This window comes from Bos indicus, chromosome 25, assembly GCF_029378745.1.
Source record: "Bos indicus isolate NIAB-ARS_2022 breed Sahiwal x Tharparkar chromosome 25, NIAB-ARS_B.indTharparkar_mat_pri_1.0, whole genome shotgun sequence".
Lineage (NCBI taxonomy): Eukaryota > Metazoa > Chordata > Mammalia > Artiodactyla > Bovidae > Bos > Bos indicus.
The window spans coordinates 21,003,779-21,022,655 of NC_091784.1; the positions used below are offsets into that span (position 1 = coordinate 21,003,779).

At 46.6% G+C, this 18,877-nt stretch overlaps 1 protein-coding gene across 3 annotated transcripts in view; it reads left to right on the forward strand.

The window, feature by feature from the left end:
* EEF2K (eukaryotic elongation factor 2 kinase) overlaps positions 1 to 18,238 on the forward strand; it is a 72,133-nt gene extending 53,895 nt beyond the window's left edge. For all 3 annotated transcript variants that reach the window (XM_019987483.2, XM_070779780.1, XM_070779781.1), the window contains 6 exons: positions 680 to 742; positions 2,091 to 2,225; positions 2,338 to 2,526; positions 8,571 to 8,695; positions 13,457 to 13,635; positions 14,920 to 18,238. In XM_019987483.2, coding sequence (XP_019843042.2) covers positions 680 to 742; positions 2,091 to 2,225; positions 2,338 to 2,526; positions 8,571 to 8,695; positions 13,457 to 13,635; positions 14,920 to 15,029 — 801 coding nt within the window. In that variant the 3' untranslated portion in view covers positions 15,030 to 18,238. The remainder of the gene's footprint in view (positions 1 to 679; positions 743 to 2,090; positions 2,226 to 2,337; positions 2,527 to 8,570; positions 8,696 to 13,456; positions 13,636 to 14,919) is intronic.
* The last annotated feature ends 639 nt before the right edge of the window (positions 18,239 to 18,877 follow it).

Sequence of the window (18,877 nt, forward strand, 5' to 3'; positions counted from 1 at the left end):
TGGAAGATAAAACAGGTAATGGGGACTAGTAAGTTTAGTAAGGGGACAAGCATGGGGGATTAGACACAAGGTTGAAAATGGCGGACACATCGCACAGTGAAGCTGGGACCTCTGGTTGCTAAGCAGAGAGGATGCTGGGCAGTGGGCCAGAATGGTGCTGGTATAGGTGGGCGGGCCCAGCTCAAAGGCACAGGATTCCCGCAGTCCCTCGGGAGGGCTCTGGAGGATGGAGAATGCCCTAAGTTGTCTTCCCAGCAGCATTCAGGTGAGGGCAATTTTAGGTGATATCAGCTGCTTAAGTTTTCCCCAGTGCCAGAATGGAGCATGCCTTCAAGGAAGCCTTCTGGGAGCCTCTGGTCTCAGCTTTGATGCTGTGAATATAGACCAGTGATGGGAGCTTTGGCTAAGGGAAGAAGCACTTGGCCCAGCTTTCTCAGTGCCTACCTACCAGGATCCTATGCCTTTGAATCCATTCTATCTATGCACGTGTGAGACCAGCACATCAGTCCCGCCTGTCTCCCAGCATCCTCTCTGCTTGGCAAATGTGCCAGCTTCCTTGAGGGGGAGCCGAGCCAGTTCCTTGAGGAGGGCCCCTGGGAAGGCTGGGCCAGTTCCCCAAGAGGCGGCTGTGGGAAGGAAGGGCCGCTCTTTGGATCACTCTAATCTCTGCCTCCATCAGGGCCACTCAAACGGTAACCGGAGGTACGAGTCGGATGAAGACAGCCTGGGCAGCTCCGGACGGGTAATGCACACCCAGGAATCCTCGTCATGGCTGCTGCTTATCTTTTCCAGGCTCTCTTTCTGTTTCTCCCCCTTCATGTCACATCATTTCTGCCTGCCCGGGCAATTCATATATCTCCTAAAAGAAAATTTTGCAAAGGAGCCAATCCCTTTGGCAAATACTTTTCGAGCTCCTGCCCTGGGTGGGGTGCTGAGGGATCAGCAGGGAGGATTAAAGGAGATTAGGATGGCCCGTCCTGGAGGCCACACCCCTCAGCTCCTTCCAGTGTTCATTAATTTATGAACACTTCTTGCAGCCACCCAGTGAGACAGGCTAACCCTATTCATCCCCTTTTGACATATGAGAAAATGAGGGTCTTAAGCATCTCTCCCCAGGTTACCTGGCTAATAGGTCTAAGCAGCAGCTCAGGTGATTATCATCAGGCAAGTGTGGGAAAGACCAGCTTTGGGAACCCTCTTCTCTAGCTGACTGTGAGCCACACTTTGAACCTCTGGCCCTCCAGCCTTTACTAAGGCTGCAAGGTCCTTCCTCCTCCATGGTTATATCTCCTCAAAGCCTGTCTGCTCTCCCAAGCTGGACCCCCATGGCACCTCCCCCAGGGGCCTTCCCTGATAACCAGGGCAGGCTTGACTCTTGCTGCTTCCAGAACACAGATTATTTATCACGTGGCATTTACTTACCATGCAATACCACGAGGTATCTGTCAATCAGGTCAAGGCCACAGCATGGTGTGGAGTCAGTGGTTGTTCAGCCACAGCACCACTGATACTCTGGGCTAGGTCATTGTTGTGGGGGCTGCCCTGGGCACTGTATAATATTTAGCACATGCATGCACACACACTCATGTATGCACACAGCAGGCAGCCTGGCTCTGTCCTGTGAGAACTTGGGACAAGGGTGTCTTTAGCTGGGAGACATGGCGTGTTTTCTCAGCCCAACAGCAGAAGCACCCTGGGCTTGTGCAGAGAAACCACAGTGGATTTGCTGCCGGCTCTGTAGTCAGGCTCTTCTGGAACCTTGTGTGGGGAGCAGGGTCGAACCTACACGACCGACTCAGATGGTTAAGTGAGGGGACCCTTCTCCAAACTGCTCAGTGTGTGGTGCTAGCCTCTGCGTCCTATTGCTTCAGCTTTGCCTCAGTGCCCACAAGCTGGCATCATTCAGGAGAGTGGAAATAGGCCCCGTTTGTCCAAGAAAACTTGACACCACACGGGTCCATGCCCCCTAACTTGCCAGGCCAGTTTTCATAGCTGGGAGGGTGCATCCATCCCCAGCCCCTCGCTTCTCTGGCCTGTAAGTTACAGGCCTGGTAACTGGTCTGTAAGTTACAGTGCCTGGTCCTCCCCAGGTCTGTGTGGAGAAGTGGAATCTCTTCAACTCCTCCCGCCTCCACCTGCCGAGACCTTCGGCCGTGGCCCTGGAAGTGCAGAGGCTCAACGCTCTGGACCTCGAGAAGAAAATCGGGAAGTCCATTTTGGGGAAGGTATGGTGATGCCTTCTTTGCACTAACCCGGAGCTTCCCCAGCTGGCAGGGGGGCCCTGGGCTGTGGCTGCGACCTGCAGGCAGCCAGGCCCACCCACCATCTGTGTGGCAGGTCCATCTGGCCATGGTGCGCTACCACGAGGCTGGCCGCTTCTGCGAGAAGGACGAGGAGTGGGACCGGGAGTCGGCGGTCTTCCACCTGGAGCACGCAGCTGACCTGGGCGAGCTGGAGGCCATCGTGGGCCTGGGACTCATGTACTCGCAGCTGCCCCACCACATCCTGGCGGATGTCTCTCTGAAGGTGAGTGGATGGGGGCTCAGTCAACCCATCACCCTTCCTTCTATGGGTTTGTGAGCTTCCCTAGTGGCTCAGATGGTAAAGAATCTGCCTGCAGTGCAGGAGATCCAGGTTCCATGCCCGGGTCAGGAAGATCCACTGGAGAAGGAAATGGCAACCCACTCCAGTATTCTTCCCTGGAGAATCCCATGGACAGAGGAGCTCAGTCAACCCATCACCCTTCCCTCCCTGGGTTTATGCCCAGGAAATTTCCTGAGCATCACTTTGGGGCCAGGCACTTCCAAGTTAGCTGACACCAATAGAATTGGTCTCTGGCCTTGGGGACTGAGTAAAGATGACAGTCATGTTCCCAGGCAATTACAACAGGGTGCGATGGGAGAAGCAGAAGATGCTGCTGCAAACAAATGAGGGAAGGGCCTTAGCTGGGGTTTCCTGATTGTCATTCCCTGGTGGCTAGAACAGACCTGGCACAGACTCCATATTCAGCATTCATTTGTGGAGCGAATGAAAGAAGTGATCCCGAAGGTAGACCTGAAGACCCAGTGGAGTCAGCCAGGCACAGAGTGGGAGGAGCAGTGTGCGCAGAGGGAACAGCGTGGGTCTAGGGCCTGGGGAGACAGCCAGGTGGGGTTTGAAGGACAGGAGGCCATCAGTGTAGCTGGAGCATGGGGTGTGAGGAGGAGGTCAGAAGACGAGGCCGGAGAGGGGGCCCAGACAGGACAGGTGTGATAGGAATCCGTGAGGGTGTCTTCTCCCTCTTGGCCCCCCTGCTCTGTGGGCACAGTGGACAGGACTGACCAGGCCTAGGGAGTGTGATCTGTCCTTGGAGAAAGTGAGAGGCCCTTGGTGTGCGTGTGCTCCGAGCTGTCTGTCCCCATCCTCTCTGTCATGTAGGCCAGGCTTGTGGCTGGATGAGGCTGGACGTGTCATGGGCACAGGGTACCAGGCCCTCTCTGTGGGCCTGGCCATGGCCCAGAGGGTCGTGGGTCTCAGACTGGAAGAGGGTATGGGAAGACACCCGACAGCCCTGTGGCTAAAAAGCTTTTTTTTTAATATAGAAAAGTTTGCAGTAAAAAAGCCCCTCCTACCTTTTCCTCCATCTTCGTATCCTCACATGTAATTCCAAGAGAGTATTCATTTTCTAGAATGAGGGATTACCACCGACTGGGTGGCCTAAAACAACAGAAATTCATTCTCTCACGGTTCTAGATGCCAAAGTCCAAAATCAGGTGTCGACACACCCATGATTTTCTAGCTTCTGGTGAGTAGAAGCAATCTGGGGTGTTCCTTGGTCTGTGGGCGCATCACTCCAGTCTGTTTCCATCTTCACATGGCCTTCTGTCTGTGTGTCTATCTCTGTGTCTCTTATGAAGATGATAGTCCTATGGAGTTTAGGGCCCACCCTACTCCAGTATGACGTCATCTTAACTAATTAAATCTGTCTATTTGGTAAGACCCTGCATGCTATAGTCCAGAGAGTTGCAAAGAGTTGGCCACGACTGAGCAACTGAGCATGCGTGCACAGGGATAACCCAAAGCCTTTTTAAAAGATACATTTATTTATTTCTTTGTTTTATTTTTTGGCTCTGGTGGGTCTTCATTGCTGCACGCGGGCTTTCTCTACCTGCGGTGAGCGGGGGCTACTCTTCTTTGGGGCGTGCAGGCTTCTCGTTGTGGTGGCTTCTCTCGTTGTGGAGCACAGGCTCTAGGGCGTGCGGGCTGCAATACTTACGGCACGTGGGCTCAGTAGTTGTGGGCTTCAGCCTTAGTTGCTCTGCAGCATGTGGAGTCTTCCTTGACCAGAGATCGAACGAGTGTCCCATGCATTGCAAGGCAGATTCTTAACTACTGGATCACCAGGGAAGCCCCTACACCCATTTTTATTTCCTGTTTTAGATGGTGAAAGAGCAAGTTTGGTTGGGGGGAGCGGGTTTTGACAGGTAGATGAATTGTCCCTCATTCTCTAGTCTCCATGCTCCCTGAGGGCTGGATTGAATATATCTCATTTAGCCAGTGGTATGCTGGCAAATGCTTAATGACTGGTTCTTGCAGGTAGGGAGGGAATGTTTGTTCATATATGTATGTAAGCTTATTAGACGTTTAGTGATAAAAGAAAGTGGAGCATACAGTTTACAAACAATAATAAAAATATTCTGTTGTGAATTCCATATGGTCAATTTATCCTCATAGAATTCTTTCGCTAATTTTTGTGGTGCTTATATCTGTAGCCTCCCTCGGGTTGTGGTTGATGAAGGAGTAAAGTTGTAACCTGGATACTGGTTGATAATTTCACTTACTTTAGTGAGTAAAATGGAAGTGCAACAAGCAAGCTCTTTGTCAGAGTTGGAGTTTCATTTATTTGCTGCTGACATGAGCAAGACTCCTTTGCTGAATCAGATGATAGTTTTAAATACCGAAGAGACTCCAGTTTCTTGCGATTATCACAATGTCATGGCTACAGACACAGCATACTTTTAAATGAATCTGCACTCTTAATATTTTTGCCATCTCTTGGTGTAAATGCTCCCACTGTGGCCAATGTCCAGGTAGTAACATGACATCACTGAGCACGGAGTTGGAAGGAATGCATGGCATTCCCATTATATAGCATTTCCACTAAGCAGATTCCATAGGCCAGTGGCTCTCAAGCAGGCATCTTTACTTCCTGCTTTTCCATGGAATGCTTAGCAGTGTCAGGAGATACCTTTGGTTGTCACAGCTCTGGGAGTTCAGCTGGCTTCTAGTGGACAGAGACCAGGGATGCTGCCAAATATCTATAGCACACAGGCCAGTCCCCACACAACGGAATTATCCTGTCTAAAATGTCATTAGTGCTGAGTTTGAGAAGCCCTGCAGTGGATATTAATAACCTCAAGAGCATAGATAACAGTAAAGCAGAGTAAAATAATTAGGAAGTGATGAGCTTTGGGTGTTTGTTACCTTTCATTTAACTGTAAGTTAACATAATTTAATTTTTAATAAAGTCTATGTTTTATGAACCCACTCCAGTACTCTTGCCTGGAAAATCCCATGGAGGGAGGAGCCTGGTAAGCTGCAGTCCATGGGGTCGCTAAGAGTTGGGCATGACTGAGCGACTTCACTTTCACTTTTCAGTTTCATGCATTGGAGAAGAAAATGGCAACCCACTCCAGTGTTCTTGCCTGGAGAATCCCAGGGGCGGTGGAGCCTGGTGGGCTGCCATCTTTGGGGTCGCACAGAGTTGGACACGACTGAAGTGACTTAGCAGCAGCAGCAGCAGCTGTGTTTTATGACTGGTTTGCTTTCACATCATTTTTCACGAGCTTGTAGAGCCAGCTCCAGTATTCCTGCCACATTCGGCCTGTTCTCCCAGCATCTGGCGCAGAGAGGACACGTAGAAGTGTCTGAGGCCTAAATAAAGGAATGCCGAGGCCCAGAATGAGTGGTGAGGGGCCAGGACTGGGGAGACCTCTCTGAGACTCCCTGGTAACTCTTCTTATGATCTCAGGCTATTTACACCAGTCACACCCAAGCCCCTTTGTAAAGGGATGTAGAAGCTATTTTAGTTTTCTTATCTGAAGGCATCTCAAAGGCCTTTCTCTCTAGGACCAGCTCTGGCAGCCAAAAAAACATGGGCAAGTGCCCTGAAAAGCTGCTCGCCCATTTCCCACTTTCCCCACAGCCCACCCATCCAGCAGGTATTTTTGAGTGCTCCTACACTCTGGGCAGTGTCCTAGGTTACTATTGACAACAGCAAACCTTTCAGATGGAAAAGAATGTAAATACAGGTAATAATTAACAAATGAAAATATTTCCAACAGAAGTAAAAATAACTGACCTTTATTGAGTACTTCCTGTGCCAAGCATTGTTCTTAAGTGAGAGATGGGATAATATGACAGGGAATGAGTAACTGGATAGGCGTCCTTTCTTGGATGTTAGTTCCCTAACTGAACATCCTGGCATCACTGACTCTATGGACATGAGTTTGAGCAAGCTCCGGGAGCTGGTGATGGACAGGAAAGCCTGACATGCTGAAGTCTGTGGGGACATGACTGAGCAACTGAACTGACTGACTCTCTGACTGAACCTGTCCCCCCTGCAGTGAAAGCACAGAGTCTTAACCACCAGACTGCCAGGGAATTCCCTATGGGTAGGCCTCTTGTTATTAAGAGACTGATTCCAGGCGCAAGGGAGGCTGGGAAATGTAGTTTTTAGCTGGTCAGCCATGTGCCAGCAAAAATATGGCAGGGGATAATGGATATGGATTGGGGGCAGGAGGAAAAGGGGACGACAGAGGATGAGATGGCTGGATGGCATCACGGACTCGATGGACGTGTGTTTGAGTGAACTCCGGGAGATGGTGGTGGACAGGGAGGCCTGGCGTGCTGCGATTCATGGGGTCGCAAAGAGTCGGACACGACTGAGCAACTTAACTGAACTGAACTGAACTGAATGGATATGGGGGACAACTGTAGTCCCTGGCACGCTTCTTGAAGCCTGAAGGTTGAGAAGGGCCTCATAGACTGATATGAGAGCTTTGTATTTGTCTCCAAGTGAGATAAGAAGTCCTAGAGCAGCTTTGATAGAGTAATATGACCGACTTGAGCTTAAAATCTCTCTCTGGATAGATCTTGGAGAAGCATAATAAAAGCAGATGGGAATATACACTGGTGTAGCCACTGTGGGAAACAGTCAGCTCCTCAAAAGGCTAGACATAGAGTTGGATGTGACCCAGAAGTTCTAGGTTTGTGTGTGCATGCTCACTTGCTCAGTTGTGTCCAACTCTTTGCAACCCTCTGGTCTGGAGCCTGCCAGGCTTCTCTGTTCATGGAATTTTCAAGGCAAGAATACTGGAGTCAGATGCCATTTCCTATCCTGGGGGATCTTCCTGATCTAGGAATCAAACCTGCATCTCTTGTGCCTCCTACATTGGCAGGCAGATTCTTTACTTCTGTGCCACCTGGGCTTCCCCACTCCTTGGTATGTGTGCTTAGTCCCTCAGTCATGTCGACTCTTTGCGACCCCATGGACTGTACCCTGCCAGACTCCTCTGTCCACGGAGATTCTCCAGGCAAGAATACTGGAATGGGTTGCCGTACCCTCCTCCAGGGGATCTTCCCAACCCAGGGATTGAACCCAGATATCCCACATTGCAGGCAGATTCTTTATCAACTGAGCCACCAGGAAGCCCACTCCTGGGTATATAACCCCCCAGAATAGATGCATACACCCACACAAAAGTTTGTACACAGGTGTTCATAGAGAATAGCTATAAAATGAAAGCAACCCAAATGTCCATCACCTGATGACTTATGAACAGATAAATTGTGGTATCTTCATACAATGGAATGTTTTTTGCCATAAGTAAGAATGAAACACTGATAGAAGCTGTATGAAATGAACTTTGAAAACCTTATGCCAAGTGGAAAAAGCCAGGCACAAAAAACTACTTATATGATTGCATTTATATAAAATGTGCAGAATAGGGAAATCTCTAGAAACAGAATGTAGATTAGTGGTTGTCCAGGGCTGGGTGGGGGTGGATGGGGAGCAATTGGGATGTAATAGTTAAAGGGTATGGTGTTTTGTTTTGTTTTTTTTTGGGGGGGGAGTATGGTGTTTTGATTTCTTTTTGACTTAATGAAAATATTCTGAAATTGATTATGGTGATGGTTGCACAATCTGTAAATATACTAAACACTACTGAGTTGTACACTTTAAGTGAATGAGTTATATGAATTATATCTCGATAAAGTTGCTAAAAAATTTAAAAGAATTGGAAGCCGGGAGCCCCTGTTGGAAGTGGATAGATGATGTGGTCTCTGGCAGAATCACATCAGATAGAGGTGGGAGTGGACTAAGCTTCCTTTTCTCCCTGCCTGATGGGAACCCAGGGATCTCTTTGCAGCAGGGTAAGCTCTGTTCTCTTTCTCACAATGTACAGTTCTACAGCAGCCCTAACCTGAAGCTCTCAATTCAAGAAACAGGGAAAAGATTGACGTATGAGATTCTGGCAGCCCCTCACAGCTCATTTTTTTCTCTCCCCCTCTTTGGTTTGTATTAACAGGAGACAGAAGAGAGCAAAACCAAAGGATTTGATTACTTACTGAAGGCAGCTGAAGCTGGGGACAGACAGTGCATGATTCTGGTGGCACGAGCCTTTGACACTGGCCAGAACCTCAGCCCTGACAGGTACTGTGGCTGTGGCTCAGGTCGAGCTGGTGGGAACCTGGGGTGCAGGTGGGAGCCTCCCCTCTGGAATCAGAACAGACCTGGGTTCCAGGTGTGCCTCCCCCGAGTACCAGCCCAGTGACCGTGGGCAAGAAGGTTTACCTCCCTGACCTCAGTTTCTTCATCATCTCAAATCAGAATACCCATAGAACCTGCATGCTAGGGCGGTAGTGTGTGGTTGTGTGAGGGTTAAATGAGGTGATGCCTGTAATTTCACTGGCACATAAAGAGAGAGAGAAATGGCATCTTAGCCATTTTCTGTAAAGATTTGTGCAAGAAAGAGTCTGAAGGGATATGTAGCATCAGGTCCAGAGCCAGTTGTCTCTAGATGATGGGATTAGGGGTGATTTTAACTGACTCTTCCTATTTTTGTTTTTACTGTTTTCACTTCTAAGAGGGAGTGGAGGGACGGAAATGAGCTCCAGGGGAATTCAGTGCTGGTGTGAGTTTTCCAGAGTGATTTGGGTTTCCCTGGTGGCTCCGATGGTAAAGAATCTGCCTGCATTGCAGGAAACCCAGGTTCAGTCCCTGGGTCAGGAAAATCCCCTGGAGAAGGGAATGGCTACCCACTCCAGTATCCTTGCCTGGAGAATTCCATGGACAGACAAGCCTGGCGGACTGCAGTCCATGGGGTCGCAAAGAGTCAGACAAGACTGAGCAACACTTTCACCCCCCTTTTTTTTTTTCACCTTTTTGAAATCTCTGACAGCTACAACCCTACAGGCGTTAACAGCTTTTCCCTTATGCCTCTGGCAGAGATGCCAGGATTGGATTCTCTGGTGGCAAGAGGAGAATGGCAGCTTCATCTTGGGTCTTTGGCTTGGCTGGTGGGAGGTCCCAGAAGTCCAGGAGCAGAGAACGGTTGAGGGGATTCAACTCTTAGTGGGACCTATTGCTCACTGGCTCCCAGTGGATCTCAGCTTCCCCGTTTGTTCTCAGGCACCTGTGGCTTTCTGGAAGGGACAGTGTCCAAACTGCCAGGATTGGGGCAGTGTGGCACTTCCCTCCTATGTGGGTCGTGTTTTCATCTCCCTCTCACTGAGTTTAGAAGCTAAATCAAGACTGCGGCTCTGTCATGTCAACCTCTCAGGGTCTAAAATGTCTGAGTTACATATCATGCAAATGTTTGTCAGCTACCTGCTGTGTGACTGTAAAGCTCCTTGTATTTGGGTTCGCTTTTATATCTGTGATTTTATTTCACTGAGAACTAGAATTGGGTTTCCTGCATCTCTTCAGTGCCAGTGCTTAGCACAGGGCCTGGCTCAGTAGTTGCTTGGATGAAAGAATCAACACATCTCTTTGACACAGACCGGGCAGCATTTAGGGGCTTATTTTATGGATATGTGGTTCTAAGAAGTGAAGGGGCTTGTCTGCAGTTAAGTAGCCAGTAAATAGCAGGGCCAAAACTTAGGTCTTCTCATCTGTTCTCCAGTGGACTGTACATTAGCCTGCTTCTTGCGGGGCTCAGAATCACTGGCATGGAGGGGAGGTAAACAAAACAAACATGAAATGACTTTGTCCAAAATCAAATGCCAACATCTATGATGCCCATTGAGACTTCCCTGTAGCTCAAATGGTAAGGAATCTGCCTGCAATGCAAAAGACCAGGGTTCAATCCCTAGGTCTGGAATATCCTCTGGAGAAGGGAAGGGCAACCCACTCCAGTAATCTTGCCTGGAGAATCCCATGGACAGAGAAGCCTGGCAGGCTATAGTCCTTGGGGTTGCAAAGAGTCAGACACAACTGAGCGACTAACACAATGCCCATTGAGTGCAGTGGGGAACGACCACGTGGGCGTGAGGAGCTGGTACTCGGCATTGAATATCTGTATCTGAGGCTTTTAAAAAATCTTTACTATCTGTGTTCTCTTTATGTTCTCTGTGTACTTTCTCTTTTTCATTTGAGATGATTGGTTTCTTGTTGATTTGTTAATAATGAGATATGTGTATGTATGTATATGTATACAAGGGAAGCCCATATATCTATATATGGGCTTCCCTTGTATCTTAGCTGGTAAAGAATCTGCCTGCAATGCAGGAGCCCCCTGTTTAATTCCTGGGTTGGGATGATCCCCTGGAGAAGGGATGGGCTACCCACTCCCAGTATTCATGGGCTTCCCTGGTGGCTCAGACAGTAAAGAATCTGCCTGGCAATGCAGGAGATGTGGGTTTGATACCTGGGTTGGGAAGAACCCCTGGAGGAGGACATGGCAACCCACTCTAGCATTCTTGCCTGGAGAATCCCCACAAAAGAGGAGCCTGAAGGGCTGCAGTCCATGGGGTCTCAAAGAGTCGGACACAACTGAGGACTAAGCACAGCACACATATATATTTTGGCCTTGTGGAATGTGGGATCTTAGTTCCCCAATCAGGGATCAAACTCATGCCCTTTGCAGTGGAAGCATAGAGTCCTACCCATTGAACCATCAGGGAATTCCCTGTAAAAATTTTTATTTTCTTAAGGCTATTAGCTCTTTGGTATATGAGTTGACTTAAAACCTTTTTTCAGAGATGGCTACCATAGATTTGGGGCAGCAGGGAGAACAGGTGCCACACAGTGCCCATTGACTACTGGGTCTGGGGACTTGCTGGTTTTTAGTATCTGTGTAGTTAAATCAATCAAGATTTTCTTCTGTAACATCTTCCAAAGTCTTTCTCTTACTCTTCTTCTTCGTTCCAAGCAGCCCCAGACTCTTCCATTCAGGGAGCATTAATGAGAGTCAGCTATTTTCATTTAGGGGGTTTTGACCCCCCCTCCCCCAGAAGTTACCATCTCATAGGAGAAGGAAAAGTCGTTGGAAATTTCAAGGCAGGGTGGACAAACTAACCACTGGGTGTGGAGTTGGTGGGGTGGGTGGGGAGAGAGTAGGCCCTTTCCCTTCTTTTACATTTAATGTGTTGAGAGCAGTTCTGCCTTGCCTTTCAAGACCAGAGAGGGCCAAAGCTGAAAGAATTGAGATCAACTAGCTTAGTGGTTTCCAATCCATTGTTCAAACCCCAGTCTTCTGGATGTGCCACAAATAATTTTCAAATAACTTCCATTCTTTATAAAATAAAATGGAGTCAAGATTATCTCCTGACACCATCCCAGCCAGCCACTTCAACAGACATTTATAGAGTCTGTGCTGTCTGCCAGGCCCTGGGAATGCAGCAGTGAATAAAACAGACATGGTCCCTGCCTTCCTAGAGCTTACATTCTAGCCAGGAAAAACAATAAACAAGTGAATAAGTAAACAGGAGAATTACAGTTTGAGGTAATGGTAAGAAATAGAGTATTGGGGGCCAGTGTCTCTGAAGAAGCTCAGCTGAGGTTGGAGAGATGAGGAGCCAGGTATGGGAAGAGTTAAAGGAAGGATGTTCTAAGCAAAGGGAGCAGCAGGTGCAAAAGCCAAAGGGCGGACAGGAGCTGGCACGTTCGAGGAAGAGAAAGTGACCCAGCGAGTCTGGCGCGGCTGACGAGCTAAGACTGGAGGGTGAAGCCGGGTCCATGTATATGTGTTTATATATATACAGCTGCAGCTCCAGGAACATTTCATGAGGCACGTAGACCTTCTTATCTGTGTCTCTCTTTGCTCTTTCCTGATGTCCTATAGTTACTCACGTGTTTGGTAATATGCATTACTACACCCCAAGGAAAAGAGCCCCCTGCCCTGTTTACTCTTTATTTTGTTTTGCACAGATTGGGTTGGCATTTGTGTCTGCCCTTGCGGGTTTGGCCACTGTGCGGCCGTAGGAGAAAGAGTTGAGAGTGAAGGGCAGAGTCAGAAGGGAGAAGTCAGCTGTTCTGGAGTAAGCCCTCCATTTTCTGGAGGAAAGCCAGAGCTGGCCAGCAGAGGCAGAGAAAGAAAGGGCTGAATGATTGCTGTCAGAAGGTTCTGGGGGCTTTGGTGAAGGGTACCCCACCCACCTCTTCTCCTGCATGAGTTACAGGGCAAATTGGTTGGGATACCACCCACTGCTAATGCAAACCCATAGGGTAGGTTTTTTGGTTTGGGGAGTTTTTTTGTTTGTTTTTTTTTGGCCACCCTGTGCAGCTTGTGGGATCTTAGTTCCCCAACCAGGGATTGAACCCAGGCCATGGCAGTGAAAGCACCAAGTCCTAACTGGGACTGCCAGGGAATTCCTGTAGGGTGATTTTATGGATACTAGAAAAATGCTCCCCTTCCTCAAGATGCTCGACTTCCATCTGTTGGAAAATTATTGTGCTATACCAGTTTTGTTAGGGAAAACTACTTGATCACTATTGTAATGAATATATAGATCTACAGTGTGAATGCGGAGAAGGCAATGGCAAGACACTCCACTACTCTTGCCTAGAAAATCCCGTGGATGGAGGAGGCTGGTAGGCTGCAGTCCATGGGGTCACTACAAGTTGGACTCGACTGAGCGACTTCACTTTCACTTTTCACTTTCACACAATGGAGAAGGCAATGGCAACCCACTCCAGTGTTCTTGCCTGGAGAATCCCAGGGACGGGGGAGCCTGGTGGGCTGCCGTCTATGGGGTCGCACGGAGTCAGACACGACTGAAGCGACTTAGCAGCAGCAGCAGCAGCACAATGTGAATGACAGCCCTTAGATGTGGTGGCATTGGATACTTTGGGTCCCGAAGCATAGGTAGTGGCCGCACTGCGATCCCTGACTTGCCTCTCCTGCTGATGGGCCTCCTCCTTCCTTCCCTGTTGCCATGGTAACTTCTCTTTTCCTCTGTATCTCCTGGCAAGGTCCCAGAGCTGGCCAGAGGCTCTCCACTGGTACAACACTGCCCTGGAGACAACTGACTGTGATGAGGGTGGGGAGTATGATGGGATGCAAGACGAACCCCGGTACATGCTGCTGGCCAGGGAGGCGGAGATGCTGTTCACAGGCGGCTGCGGGCTGGAGAAGGACCCACAGAGATCAGGTAGGGCCTGGCAGACCTGCCCCTGGGGTGGGACAGGGCTGGATAGTGAAAGAGACATAATTCCTGTCTCACTGGGACTCACAACAAGTTGCAAGACTGAGTCTCTTCTTTCCATTCTGGTTGGGAGAAAGATTCATACTGGTCCTGTATTTTGCAAGGCTGGATACCCATATGATGCTTAGAAAGGGGCTTTATGAAGTTGGTATGCAAATGAACCTTTTTAATAGTCACATGTTAGAAATTTGGGAGGTTTGTTTGCAATTCAAAAATTGAGCTGACATTTTCATAAAATTTACCATTTTAAAGTGTATAGTTCAAAAAATAAATAAATAAAAATAAAGTGTATAGTTCTGTGGTTTTTAGTATGTCCACAGTGTTATGCCATCATCACCACTACCTAATTCCAGAACATTTTCATCATGCCAGAAAGAAACCTGGTACCTATTAGCAGTGGCTCCCTATTTCCCCTTCCTGCTGTTCCTGGCGACCACTAACTTACTTTCCATCTTTATAGATTTACCTGTTCTGGTCATTTCATATAACTGGGATCACAGTATGTGACCTTTTGTGTCTTCCTTCTTTCAGGGTTCATTCATGTTGTAGCATGTGTCAGTACTTCATTCCATGTTATTGCTGAATAATATTCCATTTTATAGATACTACATTTTGTTTATTCACTCACCAGTTAATGCACATTGTATATATTAAATAACATGATAAACATACTGAACTCCTGGTTTCACAGGTATAGGATGAGGCTAAGTTTAAAAGTTTTTTTTAAGGTAGTATAACGAAATCAAGCAACTAATACTGTAATTCTATAATCTTTTATTTGAAACTTCTAAATCCAAAAGCACTGAAAACCAAGTGTTTTTATATGTTCTCCACAAATTCATTTGGTGGCCAAACCCATCTAGACACTTTATCCCTTCCACTTTCATATAGCCCCAATTTGTCCAATAGAAGTCCTCAGCCTGATTCTCAGTGACTCATTTGGAATCACCCACAGCCCCTAAACCAATCACTGTGCTTCCTGGGATAGCTCACTCTGGGTGGCTGCGCTTAAGTCCCGACTAATCCCTGTGGCCTGGTGAAGAACAGGGAAGGTGCTTTGATTGACCCGGCTTGGATCACGTGCACACTCAGAGCCCCACCCAGGTTATGTGCAGGGATAGGCCAGAAGGAGTAATCTCAGTGTGATCTTCTTGGAGAGGGGTCAGGGATACCAGGCAGCAAAAACAACAGGCTCTTCACCTCTCTGTGCCTTGCTTTGCTTTCTTTCAGGCGATTTGTACACCCAGGCAGCCGAGGCAGCGATGGAAGCCATGAAGGGCCGGCTGGCCAACCAGTACTACGAGAAAGCAGAGGAGGCCTGGGCCCAGATGGAGGAATAACTTGCTGGAAAAAACCACTGCCAGCCAGCCCCAAGTTACAGGGCTAGGAGAAGGGGGAAGAAAAAGACTTCTTATTGAGGGTTGTTTGGGGGCTGGAGCGGGCAGATGTTTTTAGTAAATCAACTTTTGTATGCTATTTTTTAACTCTTGAAAATGTCTTTGCTACCAATGGAGACACTGCAACTGTCCCCTAGGGCTCTGGGGATTGAAAAAGCAGCCTAATGAACCAATGTATCTTTCTGAGGTTCTTTTTCTGTGTTTTGTTGTGGTTATTGTTGTTGTTGTTTGTCATGAGATGTAAGAAAATGGATCTTTTCTGCCCTGGATGGAAAATATTAAAGCTTTGCTCATCAAGCCTTTTCAGGCTGGGCTGAAATCTCAGGCCCACAGAGCCTGTGTTTCCTGAGTCAGGATGAGGTAGGAAAGAGCAGAGCTGCATGTTAACTTTCCATGAGGTGTGTATTGTCACGTCTGTCTTAGAGCAAAGCCGTCTTTCTCAGAGCATTTGGAAGAATGTGTGTGGCATTTTTTGGTGTGTGTAAGACTGTACATCTCCCAGGACCCCTTCTGACATGGGGGAGGGCCCACACACTTTTCTTATCTTTTAATTTCCTTCCTGAAATGCAACTGATTTGGTGGAATACAGCCAAATTACATTCTGAAGTGTGTTTTCCACAGTGGGCTTTACAAAACAGGTTTGATTTCTATATGCACACTTTTACTACCTCTAATTCCTGCCTCAGCTCGTGTGGAGGTGGGTGCACCTCCAAGCTTTTACTTGTAAGGGCTGTGGCTTGGAAGGTTGAAGCCTTTCCTCCAAGCAGACATATACTCTGCATCTCAGTAGCAGCATCCACAATATGACTGAAGTACCCCTTGTACAGTATTCCTCTGTATTTTCTTAGCATCTGACGTTCTTAAGAAGAATCTGCTCCCAACACCCATCCGCGGCATTTTCTGCTTGAAGCTTGGCTGATTTTCTTGTCATTTGCAGTAGGATGCTTTCAGCAGCAGTCCCTTGAGATTTGTTTAAGCCGTTGGAGAATGAGAGGGCAAGAACTATAAACACTCATTAATTCCAGTGGTTTCCCCAGGGCCAAGCTATGGCTATCTGTATTTAATAAGTGTTCTTTTTCGAAGGATTTCAGATTTAACATCAGTGTGATTTCAACTGATGTTTCAAATAGCAAAGAAAACAGACTGCTTTGATCAACCCCAAGTGCTAAAGCAACATCTCTGTTTAAAAATCAAAACATTAAAAAAAAAACAGAGCGTAACATACAAACCAGTTCATTAAGACAGGTCCTTCAGCCATGTTAGTGTTAAGTACTGTGGAGTCATGACCCTGTGCATGTATTCGGTACCAAAGTTAAGAGTTTACCCTAAAGGAAAAATCAAACAGAGTAAAATTACCCTTGAAAAGTGCTTTGGATCACCTATAAATGACGGGTACCCCTGTTTTTGTATTTGGACTCACCATAACCAGTTTCCTCCAAAAGCTGGAACTAATTACCCTTTTGCTGTTTGCACAAATCAAGTAGTTGGCTTGCCTTAAGTTGTTTGTGTGTTTTAAACCAGTGCATATAGTTAATTTGCATTTGTTAAATGTAAGCTAGAAGCAACTTTATTTTGACTTTTCAAAGTTCTCAAACCTCATTAACTGATGCTTTTGTTGTTGCTGTTGTTAGTTCAACCAGTCTCCTCGCCCTCTGAGATTTTATTATGCAAATCATTTATATTCCCTGACCACCTGTCTCATTTCCTAGTTACATGTCAGTGCTTTTCTGTAACACAGGGATTGGCAACTTTTTCTAAAGGGCCAGATAGTAAATATTTTAGGCTTTGTGGGCCTTATGGTCTCTTGCAACTACTCAGCCTTGCCATTATAGTACAGAAACACTGGTGAATGATACCTAAATGAATGAGTGCAGCTGGTGTTCCAATAAAACTTTATTGACAAAAACAGCCTGCCTGGGCTATAGTTTGCCAGCCCCTGCTCTAATCCTGACTAAGAGTTACTATATTAAACCCTGAAGCTGCGTGTTAACTCAATTTTTCTTCAATCTCTAGTGCTTAAAAACACAGGGCCTTGGCACTGAGTAAGCACTCAGTAAATTCATAAAAAATGGAGTGTTTGTGGCTCTAGTTCCTCCAGCCTGTCTGGAATGGCTTGGTCATCTGTGCAATTCCACCCATCCATATGGCTTTAATGTCACCAGGTGGTCCCCTTCTCCTGTAGGAGACTGGAATGGCCTGGATATACTACAGCTAATCAAATGCTTCTTTAAGGATCAGTGAGAGCAAAGTGATCTGCAAGACACAAATCCTTCTGAGCTAACAGAACTTACTCCACCTTCAAAAGATAGTTCTCTGCCTTCTAAAATTGGCTAGGGCATCTTCTTTTTCCACAAATGCTGAACATCCAAAAAGCAAAAAACCTCAGGACATTCCAGCCCAACTGGGAAGACATCAGAGACTATCTTCAAGTATAAGAAGCAGGTGAAGGTCCAGGAGATTAGTGGAGTCAAGGATATAATCAGTATCTTCAATCACAGATGGGAAATCCAAGGTTCTGAAAGGTAGACTCTTTCCAAATATCCTGCTGGTTAGAGGCTAAGCTGAAGCCAGGATCTGCCAGCTACTCTTAGAGGATTCTGGGATTAAAATTTAAAATTAAACTGCAGTGAACTGGAGTGTAATGTCTCTCAGTTTTGCTATAGGTTTAAAAAGAAAAAAAAAAAAAAAAAAAGCAGGCTTTATGGATGGAAGTAGGAAAAAAAAATTCCTAGCCCCCAGTGCAGCTGGATGTCCTTATTCCCTCCTCACCTGAGGCCCTGTGGGAATTTATCATCAAATGCAACATTGATGAGTCAAGCCAGGTAACTACTGTTGTTGCTATTTTAATGACTTCCTTTCCTTTCATCCCAGCACATTTGTCTGCAGTACTAGACATGTGTCACAAATCAACAAAATGTTTACACAAGTATGTGCAGCTTGTGGGGGGAGGGCAGGGCGAAGGAGACAAAATATGCATATTCTCTGCAATTGTGCCTGTTACTCATTTTTTCTAATCTCTGAGGTAACCATTTAACCTAGACAAGGTGGACACTGGGTGGGACCCAGAGAATACAGTGGCTTGTATTATAGATTTATTTTTGCATATATATTGTTCAATTTTGCCTTTCCAAATAAAGTGATTTCTTTCTTTCTGGTCTCAAATTCAAGTGTCTTCTGGTTACAGATGAGTGAAGGAGGTGAGTGGAGACAGAGTGGATTGGAGGCCTTAGTCCCACCTGAAAAGCAGCTCAGATTCAGCTCCAGATGGGTTGTCCCCATGGGGAGTGTGGGCTCAATGTTGCCCCCTTTTCTAGTTTTTCAAACTGCTGAAAATTTGATTTGTTAATGCAAGTTTTCTCAATTTTTAATATTTCTAATAAATTCTTACAAAAACCTTCCAAATTTGGCACATAATGTTTTCCATTTGCTTTATATAAAGGATGTACCCCTCTCTCTTTTTTTTTTTTTTTTGGTTTTTCTGACCTAGAAAACAAAGAATAATTTTTACCAATAGAGTTGTCATCAGTTTCAAAGAAAATGCATGTAATAGATGTTTTGGGATCTAAAACTTGAAAAAATGTTGCTTATTTGCATGATCATTTGGTTTCAAGCTAATTGCTTTTTAAGAAATTCAATGAGAATTTCTTTAAAAATTTTAAGAATATTAAGAAATTTGAACATTGGCATAACTCTACATGGTATATTGAGCACACATTTTTTTGGTCCATTTGCTCTTAAGTCCCAACTAAAATGACAGGAAAGACATTTTCTTAATGGCATAAGCCCATGAG